General features: G+C 33.7%; 1 protein-coding gene across 1 annotated transcript; it reads right to left on the minus strand.

The window, feature by feature from the left end:
- Window positions 1-2,182: 2,182 nt before the first annotated feature.
- Window positions 2,183-23,343, minus strand: LOC149537401 (uncharacterized). Its single transcript, XM_089802324.1, has 10 exons — window positions 23,269-23,343; window positions 7,915-8,222; window positions 7,701-7,798; window positions 7,513-7,592; window positions 6,894-6,956; window positions 6,026-6,694; window positions 5,812-5,886; window positions 3,322-3,595; window positions 2,894-3,033; window positions 2,183-2,401 (listed from the first exon to the last, which is right to left on the minus strand). The coding sequence occupies exons 1-10, from the start codon at window positions 23,341-23,343 to the stop codon at window positions 2,183-2,185; spliced, it is 2,001 nt and encodes a 666-aa protein (XP_089658450.1).
- Window positions 23,344-24,641: the final 1,298 nt, after the last annotated feature.

The raw sequence follows: 24,641 nt of genomic DNA on the forward strand, positions 1-24,641 counted from the left end.
AACCAAAAAACCCTAATATCTAAAATACAGTTACGAGTTTAACCTGAGAATAGTTCCATACTGAACTCTACTGAGATCAGGTACTTAGTGCTCAATGTGCACATATATAACACTGCAAAACCTAAAATTTTATGATCCCCCACCTCACCCCCCAAATTGATTTATGAATTGTTTTAGCAATTAGAAACATAACACTTAAAAGTACTCACTAAAATTATAAATAGAGAAAATTAATGATTGACCAATACAAATTGGCACTACAAACTTCTATATCAGCTCAGACACACCCCCTAGCAAATAGCAAATAGCACATAGCATTTATAAGTACTCACTAAAATTATAAAGAGAGAAAATTACTGATGAACCAATATAAATTGGCACTAGAAATTGCTATATCAGCTCAAATAATTACAGAATGATAAACCTACAAAAACATGAAAACAATTAGTAAGCTCCCACTAAACTGCTCCTGAATAGTTGAGGACACACCTTACCATTATATATTGACCTGAGCATATGAACACGTATTGCATAGTTCCTGAGAACTACAACAATCATGAATAAAAATGGATTGGGTATTAATGTGGGAGCTATAGATTCATATTTCAACAAGCAATGAATTGGAAGCTTGCCACGTCTAGAGACAAAGCTTCTTGACTTAATACAAAATAGCATTTCCTTGAAGGATGCTGGAAACTTTAGATTGGTTTGGCTATAATATATGCATTAACATAAAACCAAAAAATTTGTCATTGAATTTCTACTCTTATTAATATTGACTGCTTTTGTTAATGCTGTCAAAAATCAAATTTCAAAAGTTAGGACTGCAAAGTCGCCTAGTTACAAATTTAGCAGATTTAGTAAAGATACAAATTGGAAGAATCATAAGTGGAATGTTTTTTTTGAACAAGTACTAGAGTTGAATTTGGAATTCAAAGGTGAATAGACTCACTCAATTGTTACACAAATTGATTTATCATGGAGAAGGAAAATACATCTAAGCATCTACAAAAAAATTTAATTCCAAGTCAGTTTCGCACATAATAACACGGAGACGCATCACCCCCCCCCCCCACTCTTGTCCCACATCCTAGAGACTTCAATGCGTAGGGGACTTGGGGACTCCAACCCCCTATCCACAGCAGCGACACCAAATTCCACCACCTCCACTGAGGATGGGGGACATCCCGGTGTTGACTATTTGCAAATTCGATTATTTATGTTAAATTTTTTATGTTCCAATTCAATGCAATGTTCAATTATTTACTTTTTTACATCTTTATATCTTATATTGCAATACATATTTTCATAGCTAGCATTTTAAGTACCATATGCATATATATACCCCCTCTCCTATCCCCCGCCGCCGTCCCCCCACCATCCCCAAAGTAAGGTCCCTCTATCCCCCATCCCGAAAACTTGTCCCCCCATCCTCCAGGGTGGTGTAACTATGGAACTTTCGCATGAAATTTGGCCTGAAATTGAACCAGTCAAATAGAAAATATACAGTACATGACTTCTGAGCACGGGCCAGAAGAATCCATTACACAAATTGTGAGATTTTAGCCTATAAACAACCTGAGTTTAAATGCATGCAGCTTGTAAGAGATGGCCATATCAAAAATCATGAACATCCTTTTTTTATGACAGAGAATGAATGTACTATCCCCTTTGCCTCTTGATCTTGTTTGAAAACATTGATCAGGAAGGAACTCTCATCATAAGCTTTGACTTAGAAAAAAAATTCTTGTACAGGTCACAGCCAAGTCCGGTGCAGTAACAATTTTCTACTTAGAACAGAAGTAGTTCCTGTGATGGCTAAAACCAACTTTGCTCCCAACCAGGAGATCTTCAATAACAATTAACTTTTCTAATGTAATTCAAGTATCTGAAACAAAGATAACTTGTGTTATTGATCAGCTTCTGACAAGTGCTTCTTTTGACAGCTTCAAGTTTTAAGTCATACACTATAGTAGCTCCATCTTGTTCTTGGAATATGTTTAGGTCTGCTAGATTTTCCATTGGTATAGCAAGACCCATAAGATCACTGGAAGCATCTGGCAAGTCATCATCCTCAAGGTTCAACCAAGCACTCGAATCTTAGCCTCCCATATCAAAGTTTTCCAAACTTGGTTGTTGCATATGCGACAAATCTGGAGGGCTATTATCATGGGCTCCATCATCAGCAATGGAATATGTTCAGGTCTACTAGATCATCCACTAGAACAGCAAGACCTATAAGATCATTGGCAGCATCTGGGAAGCCATCATCCTCAAAATTCATCAAAGAACTCAGATCTTGGTCTCCAAACTCCAAATCAAAGTCCTCCATATAAGGTACTAAATGTGACAAAGGTACAGGGGAATTATCATGAAATCCATCATCTTCAACAATGGAGATCTATGATGAAGGCAAATCATCTTTCAATTTAACAATTTTATCACTAGTTTTTTCACAATTATTTACAGGTGACATTAGGTTTTTGGCTTCAGCTGACTTCCCAAGAAGGCTATTCCTACAAGCTGACAACTGAGAAGTCTTTTGCAGTAGTTCAAGTTTGGTTTCCCTCTCAACCTTGGGCTTTTGTACTTCAGTCGTCTTATAAAGAAAGTCATTTTCTGCAGCTGACAACTAAGCAGTCTTTTGCCATGGTTTAAGTTTTCTTTTCCTCTCAATCTTGGCTTTTCCTAGATTAGGTCGACCACTCCGAGTGGAACCAAATCTGGTTAAGATCACTTTGGTCTACACCTAGTCTTCTATGTCTATTTTAATGTGTTTTCTTTTAGCCCCCACAAGTAGAGTAGCTTCAAGAGTGGTTGTCTCCCTTAGAATGCCACTACCATTAATTTCTTCAAGTGGCAGTGCTCTCTTTCTACAAAATGTTGACTGCACCTTATCTTTCACAACAGTTTTCTCTGGATAAGAAGCCGCCCTTTGCATTGGGTTACATAATTTCCTATCTTGATTCTTCAGCTTCTCTGTATGTTGGTCAACAAAATGTGCAACTTGCTCTGACAGGATGGTAGGATTAACTGTAAAGACAACAATGATAGAATGCATTTATGTTACTCATAAAAGTTAGAAATGTCACACTTGATCCACAGTCTATGGCCATTTAAAAAATATGATTTCACAGAATGGTAACAAGACTCGGAGAGCTTTTAATGCATAATAACTATAATTAAATATTTATTCATAACATATGTATACATTAATCATTTTTATGCCATTAATAATAAGATAGCAACTACAAGAATTGGTAGAGAATATCCCCCTTATTCTAGAATGAAATGGAAAAATTTAGGACACATGTACAACACCTGATGCTTTGATATCTGAGAGAGCATAAGCATTTTCAGCAAGCATATTTAAAGTGTTTCCTTTGACAGCATACCCACATAATTTTTTAGCCATCTTCTTTGAGGATATTGAAAACATTCTTTTTTCTAAAGGTGTATCTGAAAAGTAGGTCTTGCCAGTGTCTTCAAACATTCTACACTTAGACAGTGCTCGTTTGACAAAATCCACAGTAGCTTTCTTTGTAACTTTTTTTCTTCCATGCTTACCACCAGATGCATTGGTGCCTCGCAATCCCTGTGAAAAAAACATCTCTCGTATGAAGACCTAATAATAAATATAGATAATCATTTCTCCATGATAATTTTCTGAAATCTTTTATGCTACTACAAGTAGCAATTAAAAGTAATTTTGTAGTACCTAACACAGTCACATTTAATATATCTACATGACATTACATTTAGTTTTAATTTAAGAATGTTTTCTTGAAATTTGAAACCCTGTCCAGTCTCCACATGATGCCCACTTAATATACACAATTTTCCTAAACAAAAATATGAAATATAGAAACATCAATAAATAAAAGCACACCATAAAGATCAATTGATTTGCAATTGAATAAGATAGACCACAATTGAGTTCTAAATATGTAAAAAAAGTGTATATTAAAGTTGGAAGAAAATTTGAATTTGGAAAAATTTACTAATACACTGTGAACATCAATTTAACTATTTTATTGATTATCAAATTATTCCACGTAACTGATGATAGCAACCAACCATTTCACTGCTGAGCTCACCAGGCTAAAACCTAGGATACAAAATTTGAAGCTGAACAACAGACGAAGTTAATGGAAATAAGTAAAACTACCCTTCTAGGATTCCACAGTGAAAGTGCCATACGTCAAAATAGTGTCCGACTTGGCTGTCGCATCTAACATACAAGCAATTATTTCTGAGATTACATTGAATGAGAAAGCATTCTGATTTGAGGAAGCAAGCAGAAATAATATTAGGCACCAGTGATTCCATCAGCACATAAAATAAAGTCTTATCATCAGTGGGTAGCATTCAGGTCAACTTGAGCACAACAGGCTTATACTCATTTCAGATCGGTTTTACCAAGCATTTAATAATCTTAACAACTTCTCTTATGGTATATATTTAGCTTATGCATTGTTGATCAATAATTATCCCTTAATTATGATTGAATGTGAAATTTATGTCATGATGAAACTGTTTGAAACCACCAAATGATATGGAAGGTAGGAGGTGAAAGAGGGGAATTATAAGATTGCTATCTAAGTAGGCCACCCTAGGGATGTCCATTTTACCTTCCCTTGGGGCCAAGAGGGCAAAGATCTTCTATTAGATAGGACAGTCAAAAAATCCCTTTACAACCTCCTCTCTATTTCTATAATGATGGCCATTGACCTTGGAAGGATGAGGCATATGTAGAGAAAGCAATTACAAGCATCCGACTAAGTAGGCCACCTCGATGGATGTTCATGTTGTCTACCTGTTAGGACCAAGAGAGTGGGTGTCCACTCTTGTGCTTAGTGTAGAGATCGCTTTGGGCAGACCTATCATGTACCTTCCCTCCAAACCCCAATACGTTTAAACAATAATATAGATATTATAAGAATAATGTGTTATTACCTAACCCTAATACTTGGAAGTATGCGTATGTGTGTTCCTTGGTTATGATTGCAGGATCCAAAGCTAGGACCGTATGATTCAAGAAGATATTTTACTTGGTAAAGATGTAACCTAACCCTAACCCTAACTTGTAATTGTGATTCTAGGAAAGAAGCAAACATCACATAATGATAAATTTGGTGAGAGCCCTTGTAAAATTGTGGAGGGTTTAATATTTTATTATCTATGGCTATCATTGACTTGGTGGTAAGAACATACATGCATATATGTATATGTTTTCTATAGCCAAACATAAAAAAAAATGACGCTAACCCACAAAAAAAATTTGTCTCTTCAATGGATCGAATCTGTGAACACAAAGCAAGATTCAAACCTGAACTGACAACTAATGCTAAATACTACAGTCATTTGAAGATGGTATGTTTAAGTATCACTACTGGTCCCATAGTTTATAAAGAAGTGTCATTAAGTGTTACTTCATTCATTAAGTAAAGCACACATAAAGAGGTAGTGCTAAGTCATCTATATATTATACGTGCTTTCTGGAATTTTTCCAAGTCATTATAGCATAAATGTGCCTATTATATGCTGATTCCACCAGCTTGTTCATGCACAGAGCTTCATGCTCTCTGAAAACATCATTAATAAACTAGAAAATACACTTAAGGTGTAGGGCAATGAAATCAATTATACTAATATTGAAAAGTACCCTTTATCTAAAGGACTCTTTCATTTCTCATGGATATATATATCCACTTTCTCATCACTGTTTATAACTTATATTTATCAACTTTGAGGAAAGCAAGAAATAAGAGAGGATATTGATGTACTTTTAACGAATTTGATGAAAATTACTTGTTGCTGGAGCTCATCTTCAAGCTTGCAAATATATGCTTTTATTTCCTCATCTTCCTTCTGTGCTAGATCTGGCTAAACAAGGGATATTGTAATGTATCAAAAGAATATCATAGAGAAAACTAAAAACCTAAGGCAAGTATTTTTTACGTATAAAATAATCCAAAAAATTTCACACGCAATGATAGAGATAGTGTTAGATTAGAAATGATACCAATGGTTCTAGACTTAATCCAATGCTTTGGAGTTCCAATAAAATTTGCTCATCCAGATCCATATCTTGGTATTGAATGTCAGATGCAGCATTTCTTGAAATTAATCTTAATGTCTCACAATTGGATTGCAAATCAAATTTTCCTTTTTTCACTACATGTCTATATTGTTTGTCCAAGCCTCTAAACTCTTTATTAAAACCTAAAACCTCTGAGTGCACTACAATATCATCTTGCCTGAAACCATGACTGTAAATATTTTCTGCCATATTATCCTGATGCTCATTAACAAAATGACTGTTGTCATTACAACAATCCAACATGTGATGTTTCCCATTTTTCATCTTAATGCCTTGCTCTATCTCTGATTCGTGTTTCCCTGCATTTTTAGTCTCACTTTTAATATGACTACAATTGCCACAAGAAGAACCATTATTTGTGTACTGAATGCAGTCAGCTTGTGGTCCATCATAGAAACTTCTTTTTACTTCCCCAAAATCTTCTTCAGCAATTAAAGCTGAAAGGAGTCTTTGAGAAAGTGGAAGCATCCTATCAAAACATCTAAATTTTTCAAGTCTCTCAATTTCTTCTATTGCACTCAATTTTTGAGAAAGCCTCAAGGACTCACTATCTAAACACTCATTCACAAAACTTATTTTCTTAGTCAAAACCTATATTAACAAATCAAAGGCAATTGCAAACTTGCAAAACCTCTACAACTATGAACAGCATTCACCCTCAACCTTGACACTTAATAAACAATATTTAATGAAGTAAATGAGTCATTTTCAAGACTCGAAATTGTCTCCTAAACTCAGAATCTCATGTATAATAAAATTAAAATGTTACATGAATTAAGTTGTCTTGCACCTTTCCAGTTTGATTACTACCAAGACCCACCACTGTTGCATCTACACCCTCTACCTCTCTGACCTGCATGAACCAATCACATATATATCATGCACATTAGCCAAAAAAAGAATCCAATCAAAGGAAACAATATAATTATGTGACTTTTCAAAATGTAACCCTTGAATATATGTATTGGCAGCAGTTACCAGTTGATTGAGAAAATCTAGGTCATCCTAAATGAGAAATGCAAAAAAGGGTTCCACTTGCTTCCAAAAGGTTCCCTGCAATGCAACATCTGCCACAAGTACTAATAGGTCAAACAGAAAATTGCAAATAGAATTATCCTAAACAGCAGATTTGACTTTCAGAAACTTAGTCAAATTATGACTGTATTAACCTCAGAGACCATGTTACAATAATTAGATGAAACTTCCTCAAAATTTTTGATGAAACTAACTCTATTGAGAAAATTAGGAATTGAAACATAATCTCATATAAGGCTTTTACTTTCTTCTTGATGAAAGAAAATTTTGACAAAATCTTGGATCATGACAATTAACATTTTCAAATTCAATCTAGCTATGTATCAAAAATTTTGAGTTCTGAGCTATTGCCAATTTTCTGATCCTAATCCAACAATACTAGAAATCATACCACTTATATTAATAGCAGCATTTGCAGCTGCCAGTAGTTCCTCATGATCATCAATCAATTCTACTACAATATTGTCAGCCAAATGTTAACATCACATTCCACCATACAGAAATGATTCTGAAGATCCACAGAAAGAAAATATTCAATTTTTAGGGTATAAAAACAGCATGCCTGTACAGTCTGAAAATCTATCATTCACACGATTGCTTGGTCGTGTAACAAGCTTTTGATCCAAAGGAGATTTCTTGGTTGGATGTCGACCTATCTTACTGAAGAAACCAATAGGTTACAATCACTCATACTCATATAATAGGCATTTCTTTTCAATGATTCTTGATCATTTAATCATGAAAAACTAGAATTCTATATGTATAACACTGTTCACCATGCCCATTTTTCAATGTCAGATTTTGTCTTTTTCAGATGATTTGTTGTTGCAAGATTTTCAAGCTTTTCATTTGTAGGACCATTCACTCTAAGGCAAGTGCAAGACCTCCCACTTTCTTCTTTAGTGACAGTTTTTGTCTTCTTTGGAAGCAATGCCAACAATTCAACATTTTGATAAAGAGGTGCATTTTTTTCATCTGCATCTACTTGTCTCTTATTCTTGTCCTTAAACTTATCACCAACTCCTGATTCCTCAATTTCACAAAATGCAGCCAAAGAAGAGATCTTTTTAGATGTCAATCTGCTCTATTGGAGAACATCATTTGCAAAAGAGTGTCTTAGAAAACCTTGACCTCTCCTTACGATTGAATTGGGTTTAGCAACTAACTTAGGATTTAAAAACCTCTCCAATAAATTATAGCCATTTGAAACTAGTGGTACTAAGTTTGTTCTTTTTGACCGTTGATGCTTTGGTGGCTTTTTCTTACCCCACTGGGCAAGAGGAATTGATGAAGATACTGTTGAAAAAAGGAGCTTGTGACAATTAGAGACACCAACAATCTGACTATTTAGATTTGAAGTCTATTCCAGCTATCTTAAGCATAGTGGCTATGCAAAGTAGTTTTAGTTGAGACCCAAAATGTACCTGACCCTAAGGGAGGTGCACAAGAAGAATTTCCCTTTGTAATTGTGGCTGGTCTTACTACATGATTTTGGTCATGAACTTTTGACCTACGCATAAAATAACATAAAGTTATTGAATTCTAAGATAGTAACAAGATAAGCTCAAATTTTAGCAATAATTATGGACATTTACAAAGGAATTGGTAAATTATATCGTTAGCTATTGCATATATTATATGTATGCATACATGACCTAGGCTTTGTGAAGATATGCAGGAATTCAGTTTCAAAATGGAATGAAGTTATAAAACTTGACCAAAGTAGACCACTAAAGAAAAATAAGAAAGGATAACAGCTTAAGAATCAAAATGAAAATTGCTCTTACTAATGGTTTGATCCTTCTCTGAACCAATAAAACAATACCACTTCTCATTTGCAGAAAGTGCACAATCAAATCTATATCTAGTCATGGCATGCAGACTTAGAGATAGAACTTGTTCATTTTATTCTAGCATTCACTTATCCAAGAGCCAGTATTCTCTCAAAAGGAATATTACTTCAAGAAATATCAAAATAGAGTGTCTCAAGTATAGATATTTCCAAACAAAGAACAAAATAAAGCTTAAAAGATGAGGAAAATATTTTTTTAATTCTAAATTTTGACAACCCAACTTCAAGAAGGCAATTCTAAGAAAGCGTAAGTCTAAAGATATGATTTTCCTCAGCCACAATTTTTAACAGAGCAAGTTGTTCATGCAAGTTTTCTTAATTTTTCCAACAATACAAAGTAATGCAGATAATCAAGCTAGCTTGTTCCAAAAGTTGGCAGATCATAGATGTGAGTCAACTACAAATAGATTGATTTGCAGAAAAATGAATCATTTTTTGAATTCAATGTCTCTCTGTTCTCCTTGATTACCACATGCTACAATCCTCTTATCATAATTCTGCATTATTTCAAGTTTTTTCCTCTATTTTTCTAGATCTTTATTGTAATAGCTTAACGATGAAAACAAGTCATGAATTGTACTCACAGCTCGTTGTAATTTGAGATGTTGGAGATTAGTAATGATCCAAAACTATTCTTCTAACCATATTGTCCTGCTTTATTTGTGAGAACCGGTTGACATAACTATCATATTTTAGGTGTTCTCCTTTCCTTGTTTGGGATTTTCTCATTTCAAATTGCTTATATATATGGATGCAAATATATATCTTTTTTTGCTTACATTTATATATTCTATGATGCTCTCCTAAAATGCTTTTTCCACCAACCATTTTATAAACATGGTTTACGGCTCCCTTATTTATATCAAAGGTCCATTTTCTCTATTTTGTCATGCCAGCAACGAGATTGAATAGATGCCCAAGGCATTAAACTGTGTGGACTAAACACATCTGTTAGTAACGCCCTTTAAATTCTCTCAAGATCTTTGCATATCTATTGTGAAATCTGAGAAAATTGCACGGTTCCACAGTTTGACTGGAAATATTCTAAGAAGATCCAAAAAGGATGCCATCTCAACCAGCCTCAACCCTTGATCCAAGAAGTAACATGGCCCCACTATTGAGGATTCATCTCCATTGCAAACAAGTATTCCATTAGGTCAAGTGTAATATTTATTTCAAATGCCTCAAAACTTCAAAGCGGTTTCCCTTCCTCAATCCATGAAAATCAAAAATATTAAAACAAAAGAAATCAATTGATTTCTAAGAGATGAAGATGATAAAATTTGGTAGGAAAACATAATTTTCTTTTATGGGGTAGCAACATGTGTAAGTGTGAGAACCTCTCTGTTGCTACTGCAGAAATCTGTATTGCATAGTAAATTATTGCTAAGGGGAATTCTATTTAAGTCTAATTTGATCTCTTTCTTTGTTTAAGCCTTCATTAATAATTTTTAAAATGGTACAAACTTACAAACATTAATCAATAATCAGCTTGGGTTGTAACAGAATGTTCAAACAGATATTCTTTTAAATAAGTTGAAACCATGGTTTGAGTTTGCTTATAGCCTTATAGCATACTATCCATATTAAAAGATAAAATCATTCAAGTGAATTGGCCTGGTGGACATTAGCAAGTGATTTCTATGCTCGAAGAGGTTTGAAATTTGAACAATTAATAGAAATATAATGTCCTTATTTTTGTTCCATTTTGGGTCAACAAATGTGAAGGGATGAGATTAAACAAAGTTGCTAGTTCTGGTTCGAGTTCAAATCAATGGTTCAGATTTGGGGGTTCAATTACTGCTGAGAAGAATTCTATTTAAGACACATAGGATCTCTTTTTCTATTTAAGCCTTCATTAATAATTATAAACTAAGTTGCTGGTTCGGATTCTGATATGGATGTGATTTCGAGATTAGGGTTCGAAATTTGTCCTAATTTTTTAGGGGTTGGGTTTGGATTCATTTTGGGTTCATTCGTACAAAAACATAAGTATTAAAAATATATATGTATGTGTATATATATACAAAAACAAATAAGTCCATACATCACTATGCTAATAGTAAAGTAACATAACAAAATTTAAAAATATGTGTGTGTATATATATGCAACAACAAATAAGTCCATACATCACTATGCTAATAGTAAAGTAACATAACAAAATACACCACCATATCCATGTTTCAATTCAACAAGATATTGATTGCAGCATTTAGCCATACATACAACATGGTACACTTGCTTGGTCACATGCATGGAACATATTTCCATATCAAGGGGACAGGTGAGAATGAAAGTAACTGTCAAAAGATAAGTGCAGTTATCTGAATTTTTATTTTGTATTGGTCAGAGGATTTCTAACCAGGCTAGATCAAAAGTTGAGATTCAAATTTTAAGCCCTGGATTCAAAGATATCATATCTTTTTAAAAGACATTCCTCTATAATTGTCGATTTGGATGTCACCTATTATCAATTTGGATTTCCTCTATAAGCAAGTTTTCATTTTCATTCACAAATGCATAAATAAAATAGAAAGTGTCTTTTTTGGTTTTTTTAGTGGTCACTTTAGGGTTGGGAGAATTGAATAGACCAAATTATGCAAAAAAATTAAAAACACTTTAAAAATGTCCAAAAAAATGTTTTGAGATCAAATTCAGCCCAGGTCTGGCCACTGGGCAGCAATTTCTTCAAAGTTCGCTGCAAATTCTACCAAGGTTCCTCTCACATAATTCGCAGCAAATTTGTAGCTCTACAAGAGAATTTGGACAGAATTTGACAAGGACCAGACTTTGTATAGAATCGAACCAGACTTTGAGGATTGCCAGAGAGAATCTGGTAACTTAGATTATAAAAATGCTATAAACATACAAACATTAACTGATTATTAGTTTGGGTTGTAACTGAATGTTCACAGTACATGTGGACGTTCTTTTTTATAAATTGTAACCATGTTTTGAGTTGGCTTATAAAGCATATTATTCATATTTTTAGATAAAATCATCCAAAGGAACTGGCCTGTTGGACACAAGCAAGTGATTGTAGTGCTCATAGAGGTTTGAATTCTGAACAGTTACTAAAATTTTAGTGTCCTTATTTTTGTTCCATTTTGAGTCAACAAATGTGAAGGGATGAGATTAAACTAAGGTGCCAATTTTAGCTCAGTTCAAAATTGGGGGTTCAATTCGGGGGTTCCATTTGGGTTTGTTCTGTACGAAATACATATAAATATATACAAGAATATCATGATAAATATAAATATGATAAAATATTCGTTACTCAAACTTCAACGTAGAAATATATTGTCAAGTTCAACGACCAGCTTCTAGATCAAACATCATCATCAACATTAGATATGTAAGATTATTTAAAGAATCACAAGTAGTGTCATTTCACTCACACTGATAGTGTGCTTGCTATCTAGCTTCTCCAAATTATTAGGGTTGTGGATTCATTTTAGTCTATTTTAATCAGTCAAACACTGAAAATTATTAGAAAAATAAATAAAAAGAATTAGAATTTCTATCAAAAAGATTGGGTTCTAGCTTGCACTACTGAAGCTGCTTGAATTTTGTCTAGGTTCACTTGGGTTTATTTAGGAGAAACCCAGTCATATTTCCACAATGCCATAATCAGAAACTGCACTGAATCAAAAAATGGCTACAGGGTCAAAATCAGCATTTTCAGTAACTTAAATAATTAAGTAAAAGTAAATGAGGAAAATTTAGAATCTATCTTAACATAATGATTCTTCTATGAGTAATTCAATGCTTAATTGTATTAATTTGTTAAAACTACAGAAAATTTTGATTCTTGTATTATTTGTGCCCATTCCAATGAAATTTATGTCATGCAAAACATATGCATCTTTTTTTTCGGCAATCATTTGAAATGCAACCTCACCATGAATTTTAATTTATTATTAGATCTTTCCAAATCAACTATCAGATGCATATAAGTTTATCTTAGGAGTGGGACTGGTAAAATCTCCTCCAACAAAGGAGTTGTTTCAATCTTTCAAGATTCTCAAAGAGTAATATGAGAATATTATGGAATACATCTGCTAGTGAGCTTTATGCAAGTACTTAAGAAATTAAAAACATTTGATAAAATTATATGGAAATCAAAACAATATAGGTGATGTAGCCATATCTGATTATGGATTGGAAGCAATATAAAAATCAAACTAAAAATTAAAATGTGTCAATCATAAGTCCTACCTGAAGCCATAGCCTTCAGTTGGCCTTGAGTGGCACTCTCTGCTGGCCCTTTACTCCATACCATTCATAAAATTATTGGTACACCCTTCTACCTGAGACCATTCATCAAGTATTAAGCAATATATCAAAAATTCAATGTACATATTGCTTTTAGTATAGCCTTTCCATTGATGGCAACATGGGCCCATTCACTGCACTATTAAGAATAATATTCAATTATTAAATTGCAAGTAGAAATCCCTATCACAAACACTAGAAATTTCAAGAGAATATCATTATCTATGACATGAATGAAAATACAAAAGAAAAAATTGAAAACCAAGTCAATCAAAATTGTTGTTTACTGAAATTTCTAAACCTTCTAACCAAATTTTTGATCTCCTACAATCAATAGATAAGTAAAACTAGTACAATTGAACAAGGGAAAATAGAAAAGAAGTGAAACAAAAAATATAACTACCAAAAAGTATTATTTTGGAGAGGCAGTTATGATACAAACCTCCATATCCATTCTGGATGTGCAGACTCATTTATTTGAAACAACAAATTCCCTCTTGTCTGGTTCATGGGAACCAAGATCTGCACAATCTGAAGTTGTGTGATTATGATGCCCATCTTTTATCAAATATCCATCCTCAGTAGATCGATCAACTAAAAATAATAGATTGGGTGATGATAATTCTGTCTAAGACCTCTTTCTTGGCAACAGTGGTCTATGATATTTATCTAATTTGTATATGGCTTCATTCAAAAAAACTATTCGCTCTCTGCATCATAGAAGATTCACATTAAGTATGATGAACAAAAATGTAGACCAATGCCGTTAACAACCAAACCATGATAAACATTTTGCATGGCATCTAGGACAAAAACAAATGCACTAAACACTTCTATATTATGCTTGAAAATGTTTAACATATAACAAATGGAAATCACTACAAATTTTAAAAAACAACCTTGCTATAATCATCCATAATGTAATATTGTTGTCTTTGGAGGGTATATTACCTCGCCCTATGAGAATTTTCAGCGACACTACTCCTTAATCACTTCAGCTCTTCTACTCCAAGAGAAGAAAGAGGCTTAGACTGCACTGAACCCAATGATGGGTCTTCTACTACAATTCCTGCTACAGCATTAGTTGCCCTTTTCAATTTTGGATGATGACAATGTTTCTTATCTCCCAGTGACAATATATCCAGAAGTAAAATCTATGACAGAGCCAAATTTTCTCCATGTAATGATGAACTAGCCCTGGGAGAAATCGCTTTGCTTGTTAAAGTTTGACTTTTAAGGTTTTCCTGAGAGCTGCTTGATCTTTCCAAGTTTGAAGCAGTTAACTTTCTATGCTGCCCATTCCAATTAACAAGAGATTTTGATCCATCTCAGCTACTAGAGGATATTTGAAACCTTGGATTCCTGTCATTTTTCTCTGCTCTGTTCAAGAACTCAATATCTTCAAATTTTAATCTACACCATATAAAAGCTCCCACATATTTTTAGTTAATTAAATGTCAAAGAAACATTATAATGATTAAATCATCCACCAAAAGCAATGAAATACATAGACAAGCAATCAATATCAATTTCTTCTTTTGTAAATGTGTAAAGAAAAACATATCAAGGAACTACTATCAATCACCTCACTTGAATTATTGCCATATAAAGTGGTTTCCCCACAGTAGAAGGTATAACTATCAAACGAGACCTTAAGTAAATTGCTTAATAAATAATACAACAATCCATCCCTTCCTTACTTTATGCATTTCAGAGTCTGAGGCAAACAAATGCCTGTTTCACAAGCTTGTAAGCCTACGTGTGAACTTAAATGTCAATGATTCCAAGATCTTTGATTAGTAGCCTCATATCTCTCTATCTAATAAAAAAATTTAATGAAGCATAAATGAGTAACATATGGACATATGGGTAGCTACATTTATTCCCAAAAGGAGCTAAAAATATCCAAAAGCCAATGTATCCAATCATACAAGCGTTTAACATAAATTACAATTGATCAAAATGACAATTCAGGCATAAACCTCATAGGCACCAAAGACCTTTTCTAATCAAAACAACAAGCTATGCCAGCTATTGAATACTCTAGGCATAAACCAGGATCAGAGAAGGAAAATAGTTGTTGATGAGCTTCGAGAAAATAGAGGAATCATTAAAAAGAGCTTCCCTTAATAAGCTACAGGAGCTGCTAAAGAGTTCCTACCCTTAAAAAGTAGTTGATGAAAAAATAAATTATAGTGACGATTCTTTTGGAAAAATGGCTGTTAACATGTAAGGTGTTGTCAATGATTGAACATAACTCAAATTGGTCATAAAGCAGCCACATTGTACCTGTTAATAAGGACATGAAAAATATCGAAGACAAATTATCAAAACTAAGAATAGCAGCAGCCACTGCATGTTGTAAGTAGTAGCCGAGCTCAATTACTAAGAAAGATTCAGTTCAACTCATAAAATTGGGAATCAGTATTTTAGTGACTTCCATCTTAGCCAGTTATATTGGGGATATTTACTCTGTTTATTGGATTGATAGGAGTTCCCTTTTTTCGAAGCAGAATGAGTTATGACATATTATCTGAATGGTTTACTTCATCGATGACCCCTTTTGATAAGAAACATCTGGAAAATTGGCCCGAATTTTTACTAGACGCAATCCCCTCAGTTGGTATAGCATTTTTCGGTATATTGATTTCCTTTATTTTCTATATACCTATTTACTTCTTATCAAAGGATGTATATCATAAAAAAAATCCTAATATGAAGATTATTATGGACCAATCGATTAATATTTTCTATAATTGTTCTTTTTATCGAGCTTATATAGACATATATTATGACATAATCTTGATTAAAGGTATACGAGGATTAGCTGAAACAAGTAATTCATTTGATCAATGGGCAATTGATGGATTCCCAAATGGAATAGGTTTTTTAGGCCTTTTTGTAGGAGAGGAAATCAGATGCTTAGGGGGGGGATGTATATCTTCCTATATATTCTTTTCTATATTTTGTATATTAATATATTTATTTATTTTCATAATATAAATAATGAAAATTATAAAAATAGAAAACTAGAATGTTATATTGAAGTTGTGCTCTTTATCAGCATTGATGTTTATAACATCATCCTATTTCAATATCGTTCCCTAAATAATATTTTTTATAGATTGTTAAAATTCAGTTATTTCATCAACTCGTTTACGTTTACATAGAACAATATAGAGATAGATAAAAAAGAAATGAAAGATTATGAAATAATTGATTGAAATGCTTGCTTAAAAATGAAAGACTATGATCGCTAATATGAAGTCCATTTTCATACTTTACCACTTCCTGATAATTCATTTCAAATCCTCGAGCAGATCGAATAAGATTTCACATATCCTATCAACTAGCCCATGATTCAAAGGTTATACAGTCTGCATAAGGTATAAAGATGAAAAGGCCAAGGACCTTCTCTTGATCGAAATCAATTCTCTCGAATTGATGAATATAGCTCGCTCATAATTTGAAATAATTGAGCGGGCTAACCCTAGGTTTTAGATTATTCCCAATCTACACAAAGATGTTGGTAACATTGCTAAAATTATCAATGAAGTTCTAATTAATAGTTCAAAAAAAGAATGTGTCAGAGCGAAGAGAGGTTTACTCCAATTCAGCTAAATTGGGCAAATTTTGAACTCTTTTTATGGTGGACCTTACTTATAATTATGGAACCAAGTACGAATACTATACCTTATATAAGTTAAATGAGTTATTTCTGTACCTTATATGATAAGTCAAAGATTCGCTAGATCAGTGATGATATGTTTGTTACATCAAATTTTGTGAATTAGTTGGATGATAAGGATGACAAGTAGATGTCACAAAATTCTTTGTAAACTATGCAAACCAATTCAAGGTGAAGGCTGGTGGACTTATCGTGAAGTTTCTAGAAGAAATAATTTGGAGGGAAAACAATACCATTTTCCCAAGATCAAATTAAGATTTGAGCAAGAAATGAAGAACAAAACTTCTTTATAAGGAGTTACAAGTTAGAGATCAAGTGCGCATGCATTAGAGGGAGTTGGTCTTAAGTTTGGCCATGCGAAGAAGCCAAGAAGAGTAAGAATGGAGCATCAAGGCTCTGAATTGATCAAGTGACCATAGAGAGTATTTTCATAACAAGTGGAAGAACTCAACGAGACAGATCTTGAAGGGTGAACAAGCTGTGAGCACTACAAGGGAGGAAAGCCAAGTAAAGAAAAAGACTAAATAGCGATCTTAAACCTACAACTAAGAGTATTTGATATTCTAATCTAGTATCCATCTGGCTTCCATTGGTGATTTAGAATTGAAATATCTTAATGAAGCATATGTAACTCCTTCTGGTACACTATCTATCAATGATATTACTAAGAAGAAGACTCATAACAGCATGATGATAGACATTGCATCTGCCCTAAGCTATGAAGAATTTGATGATGTCAAGGACTGCAAAACTACCTTTGAAATGTGGAACAAGCAGAAAGATATCTATGGAGGTGATGATAATGTGAGAAGAGCCAAAGTAGAAAGTCTAAGAGGACAACTTGATCAGATGACGATGAGAGAGGATGAAAACATTGCCAAATATGTTGAAAAGTCAAAGTAGTTATTAGTGCAATCAAGGCTTGTGGAGGAGACATTGAGGAGGAAATAGTTGTAAGTAAAGTTCTGATAACATTACTTCCCATTTATGCAATTAGAGTTTCTGCAATTCACAAAAGAAGATGTGAAGAAAATCATAAGATAAATTTAGAAGCAATAGTAGGAAAATTGATTGCATTTGAGCTAGATAACTATGACAACTATGTTCCAACTTCCAAGAACATTGAATCAACATTTGAAGCCAAGCTTTCACTCAAAGAAAGGGGCAAGAAGATAAAGGAATCTCAGTTAGAAAGTGAAGAAGAATTAGAACAAAGTTCTAATAGTGATCTTGATGTGGTTGAAGCTCTTCTAGCAAGGAAATATTCTAGAGGCAAAGGTAAATACAAAGGTAAAGTTCCTCTAATCTATTTTTCATGTGAGGAAATTGGACATATTACTGCTAGGTGTCCAAATAAGAAAAATAAAGATGAGAAGAAAGGTCACAAGTGAAATGGCAAGAAAGATTTCAAATCATTCAAGAAAAAAGGTAAGAAAACATGTTTCATGGCTAAGAATTCTAATAATTCTGATGATGGTGAAGATGAAATTGTTTACATTGCTATGAAAGATGAATCTGATAATGATGAGGAAGATTAAATGACACTTATCTCTCATATCAGCAAAAATGATACATGGAAAATGGATAGTGGTTGCTCTCATCATATGACTAGTGACAAAACAAAGTTTGAATATTTTGAAGACTATGATGGTGGTAGTGTGAGATTTCGTAAAAATGAACCTTGTTGCATGAAAGGAAGAGGAAGAATCTCACTAACCAAAGAGCTTGCATGTGATAATGCCTATTGGGTTGAAGGACTAAAACACAATCTTTTGAGTGTGGCACAACTAATCAATATTGGATTCAAAGTGGAATTCATGCACGAAAAAGTAAGAGTGTTGAATGACAAAGGAAAGCTGATTGGATTAGGCATACAAACAAAAGGTAACTTGTTCTATCTTGAACTTGGTGAATGTTCATGCTTTATTGCTCAAGTTGAAGAAAGTTGGTTATGGCACAAAAGGTTATGGTGAAAATAAGCAAATTTAGGAGTAAGAGGCATTCCTAGTATAAAGAAACTTGATGTTGGTCTATGCAAGAATTGTTAGATTGATAAGATTGAAAAGACTAGCTTTAAAAGTAAGAACTATTATTCTAAAGAAGTTTTAGAAATTGTACATACTAATTTGTGTGGACTTATTAGAATTGAAAGCTATACGAGGGAAAAAAAATTCATTTTTTTTTTATGATTACTCTAGAATGATGACTATCATGTATTTGAGAGAGAAATTAGAAGCATTTGAGAAGGTCAAATGGTATTTGGCTAGAGTAGAGACGGAAACATGGAAAAGACTAAAATGTTTGAGGTCAAATAGAGGTGGTGAATTCATCTCCCATGAGTTCAATAAATTTTTCATTAAAAGAGGAATCAAAAGACATATATTAGAACTTGGAACTCCTTAGCAAAATGGAATAACTAAAAGGAGGAATAGATCTATCATGGATTGTGCAAGAACTTTAATGATTGAAAAGAATATTACTATCAAATACTAGAAGGAACCTATCAGCACTACAATTCATACGTTGAACCGAGTACAGCTGAAGAAAGACTCATTCAAAACCCCCTATGAGTTATAGTATGGCTATAAACCCAATGTAAATTAACAAAAATTATTTAGAAGTAAATGTTATATTTTGAAAGAATCTAGAAAAGTTAAATTTGATGTGAAGGGTGATGAAGGAATATTTTTGGGATATTCTTGCAAAAGTAAAGCATATAGATGTTTGAATTTGTCTTTTCACAAAGTCATAGAAAGTGCAAATGTGAAAGTTGATGAGTTTACAGAAAGGACTAAAGAAGAAAGCAAAAAGGAATCAGAAGATTACAAGAGATTTATTTTCATTGAACCTGATACAGTGCCAGATACATTTGTCAATGAAGAAACTTCTACTCCCAAGTCTTCAATCACTCAGTTGTAAGAAGTTCAAATTGAGCTATAAGAACCTGAGTCGCATTCAGATGCTACTAAGCCAATGCCTACCAAGTCTGAAGAACTCGAGTAGTAGACAGGGTAGCCAAAACCTGAAGTTGAAATACAAGAGGATGACAATGCAATTCATTAAAAAGGCAAGGAACCTATATTAGCCAAGTATGTAAGGAGACATCATGCTCCAGATCAGATCATTGGAAATAAATCTAAAGGTACTATGACAAGAAGTAAGCGAAAAGGTACTTGTTTACTTGCTGATTTTGAACCTAGAAATGTCAAAGATGCATTAGAAAATGAAAGTTGGATTGAGGCTATGAATGAAGAGATAGAGAAAATAGAGAAGAAAAAAATATGGACTCTTGTACCTAAGTTTAAAGATAAAAATGTGATTAGAATTAATTGAGTATTCATAAATAAGTTGAATGCAGATGGTAAGCACTAGTACACTTGGGTTCACAGCTTGCAAAGATCACCTACATGAAAATAACCTATTGAAGGGAAAGCAAAGAAGGAAGAGGCGGAGCTTGGAAAAACTAAACAAACTGAGTGAGAAGATATTGCAAACAAAGAAAAATTTATTTCTATACAATACACCTTGAAAATGAATTATGAAATAAAATGAGAGAGCTTAAATATAAAGCCCTCAATGAAGCTTGTAGAACAAGCTAGAAAGTGCTAAAAGATAAGGTTGACAACTAAGCATATGTCCACAAAAGGTGGGATATCCTCAAATAAGGTGAGATGATAAGAAAACCTTCAATCTTGTCCGGGACCGAAGTCCTATACTATACAGAATAAAAGGGACATACCCCAATTTACATCATCTCGTTTAATTTACATAAAAGTGTTTTAATCAAGATATTTCCTTCAGAAGATGGGAAAAAATGAAACTCTAGCACTAACAATAGTTTTTTAATACTGTCAATTTCTAAATAAAATGAAAAAAAAATAAATTTAATAGTTAAATTGCTAGCAAAAGTTTTTTTAATACTATCAATTTCTAAATAAAATGTTAAAAAAAATAAAAATTAGTTAAATTGATTATCAAGCCATAGGCCAAAATTCAATTTCAGATTAGCACAAAAAGAAAATCCCTCAATTCTTGTCACCATACAAATGACGTACCAAAGACCCTAGATAAAAATTGTCAGGTCCAGATATGTGTAAGAAAATAGAACAATAACATCTTGCAGATATAAAGGCCAACTGAGGCATTATTTTGCAGTCCTGTTCAGCATGCATTGTTACATTTTTTTTAAAAAAAATTAATTTTTTTTCTGCTTTGGTTCTTGCACCTTTATCTGAGTTGTTGATTTGGTTGGGACTCTACTCCCTCTAATTTTTGATTCTCACCTTTATAACATATATTTATGATCAGAAAATCTTTGCTTCCATTAAAAATATGTATGTTCATAACAATCGTAATAGTTATTTAATACTGGAAACTACTTCAGAAGATAAAAGCAATTTGTACAATCAATTCATAGACCTATATTTAATTAAGCTCATCTAAGCCTAGAAACAACTAAATTATCCCTATCAAGACACCCATGAAATACTAAAGACCCTGTACCAAAATTATGAGCGACACCAAACAGCTTCAAGAAGCATCTAGATTCTAAAATCAGCAAAAGAAAGCAGTCAATGATTTCATGAGGTGTGCAACTTCCCTCTCGCGAGTGAAAATAAATGCCACCACAAGAAAAGAGAACAATAAAAACAGTAAACTAGAAATGACAATTGCTTTGGAAGATAAATAAATAAGTAGAACCATGTCAACCACCATATAATAAGATTAATCTAATATCAGCTAACCACTAGATTAGACTTGGCAGGATATAATGACAAATAACAAAGACAATCAAACTATTACCTTCAGTAGCCTATAATGGCTTTATGAAGCATCTGCATTCGGATAAAGAGAATCATGCCAATTAACACAAGCAACGCAGGGAAAGAGCTTCCCTTTCTCACCAATTTGAGGGGAAAAAATTTTCCTCCATAAGAAAATAATAATATAAGAAAAAGCAATGATCAGCAGCCATGAACTAGGTTTCTAGGTTACAGAAGATTAATGCTCTCTCCACTACAGAGGCAGAGTATGTTGCTGCTACAGAGGCAACCAAAGCGATGATATGGCTTCAGTTCTTCTTGGAAGAATTGGGACATCCTCAGAAGGATAATTATTTGTTCATAGATAGTCAGAGTGCCATACATCTTGCTAAGAATTTAGCTCTGCATTCTAAGACCAAACACATACAGTTGCGGTACCATTTCATTCGGTCAATTTTGGAGGATCGACAGTTAAAGCTGGAGAAGATACATACCAATGACAATCTAGTAGATATGTTGACAAAGGTTGTAACAAGGGAGAAGCTGAACTCCTCTTCAGCTTCGGTTGGTCTTTTAGACTGAACATGAATAAAAGAACAGTAGAGTCCAGGATGGTTTGATCTAGTGGGAGCCCCATGTGGTAGTGGTATTGCTACAGGATCAGTCTCCAAGTGGGAGATTGTTGTTTAGTGTGGAGCCTAATCAGTCCCCAAGTGGGAGATTGTTAGATTGTGGTGACTGATCAGGAAAGTACTGTACATACTTCATAAATAGTGGGGTTGGCAGTAGCCGACATATTATGGCCGACATATGGCCAACATGTTATAACCCTAAAGTGGTTTAATACTTGTATAAAAGGGCTTAGGGTTGGGTATTTTTTATAATGTTGTGATACGAAATTGGTTCTTGCGGTGGTATTGAGCTGTAAGGGATTATGGATTGTAATCAGGTTGTAATCACTGGATTATAATAAGATCGAACTTGCTGTTTGGTGGACATAGCCCAGGGATTGGGTGAACCACGTTAAATCTTGGTGCCTTGTGTTCATGGTATCTATCGTGCAACTCTTAATAGCGACATGACGCCAACCATGGATCAAATTCACATCTACGACGCTCAAACTCTTTGTAGGACTGCATACCTAGTTAATTGGATGGGCCAATAAGATTCGCCTATGTACTCTGACCTGTCTGACAGTTGCTATGGAAGACAAGCCACATGTTCATCCTGCAGCCCACAAGACGAAAACGAACCCACATGCCATGTGTCACCGAGGCGCTATGTCGCTATGGTTAAGATTCTCGCAGTTCTCCATAGCGAGATAGCACCCATCGTTGATCTGAACTGATCTAACAACGAGCAAAATAGATCTAACTTCTCAGTGCATAGCCAATAGGAACTGGCCACGTGTCAATTGTCTGACAAACCCCTGTCTACGGCCTACCAAGGAAAGTAAGACCTATACTCCACGCAGTTATACTTAGCCAATGAAAAGATGAATCCACCGCCAATGTGTCTGACAAATCCTCATCGATATCTGACAGGGCACACCTGGGACCCACCAGACACGCAGCGAAAGGGCGCTATGTCGCTAACGACGAGAAGCTCAGATTTTGATAGCGCCATGGCACCCACTGTGGAACTAGCAAAACTTGGCACCAGAGAAACAATCGAGGAAAAGGGAACCTACCTAACATGCGACAGAAGGGTGCTATGACGCTAATGTATCCACCGTGCAACTTCCCATGGTGAGATAGCACTAACCATAGATATTCTTTAGATTTGACGATGGAAGACTTGCGGGCCGCAGAACATATTATAATGTTTGATCGAGTATTTAAAATAATATTAACAATGCACACTAGCTGTTGGCTGGTAAACATTTGAAGTTTGAATCTTGGCGGGGCGTAAAAAATGATAACAGCTATCAATGCCAAAGGGGGAGATTGTTAGCCCCAATTGATAATGTTTTTAATGTATGTGAAAGAGTCATATCAATTGTTATGTCATCATTGTGTCAAGCCTTAATTGGTTAGACATTATGCTAATTTTGTAGGTGCCATATCATTTGACTGATGAAGAGGATTTGAAGAGAGTATGATGAGTTAAAGTGTTGATAAGTGTATGGTATTCAATAGGTATTGAAATGAGTTAGAATATAATAGTATAATATTGGTTTGATTATTTTATATGAATTGATTAAGTGTATGAGGTCATGTATAAGAAAGAGAGTTTGGTCAATGAATGAAGGAACACAATATTAACCAAGCTACTATAATTGTTATTGAACACTTGGTAAAGAATTGATGAAGTTTAGGGTTAACCAAATAATTTCAATGTTAACCAAGTCAAGTATTGACTAAGCAAGTTGCACTGTTATCCGAGCATGAACTAGAAGAATAAGTTTAGAAAAGATTTAATCTAAGGTTGACATTTCATTTAAATCAAGATTGGTCAAGAAGTTTCAAAGATAAAGATGAAGTTAGTTATGAGATCAATGACTAGAGAAATTCAAAGAAGATATGATGAAGGAGATTTAACAATTTGAATTAAAGCACAAAAATTTAGGTGGAAGTATATTTATCAAGCATCTAGATTGATTGAATCTGAAAGTAATGAAGATCTAAAAATTATGATTAAGTGACAAAATCTAGAAGATTTTGGAATGACAAAAAATATATATTTAAGGGAAAAAGTGCAAAGTTTATTGTTTCTGATGCAAATAATTGTTAATTATTGTTGAGGTATTGTGAAGATCAAGCAGATGAAGTGCTAAGTTGAAGTGTGAGTGTGTCAATTCGCTAAAAAGGGATTAGAGGAAAGTGATTGAGTGAACTAGAGATATGAATATGCAAGGTATTACTAAAACCTAATAGATCATGTCATTGTTACTTTCTTAACATTATAGCAAAAAAATCTCTTAC

The sequence above is a fragment of the Cupressus sempervirens genome, chromosome 9, assembly GCF_028749045.1.
Source record: "Cupressus sempervirens isolate cs-2001-9-10 chromosome 9, ASM2874904v1, whole genome shotgun sequence".
Classification (NCBI taxonomy): Eukaryota; Viridiplantae; Streptophyta; class Pinopsida; order Cupressales; family Cupressaceae; genus Cupressus; species Cupressus sempervirens.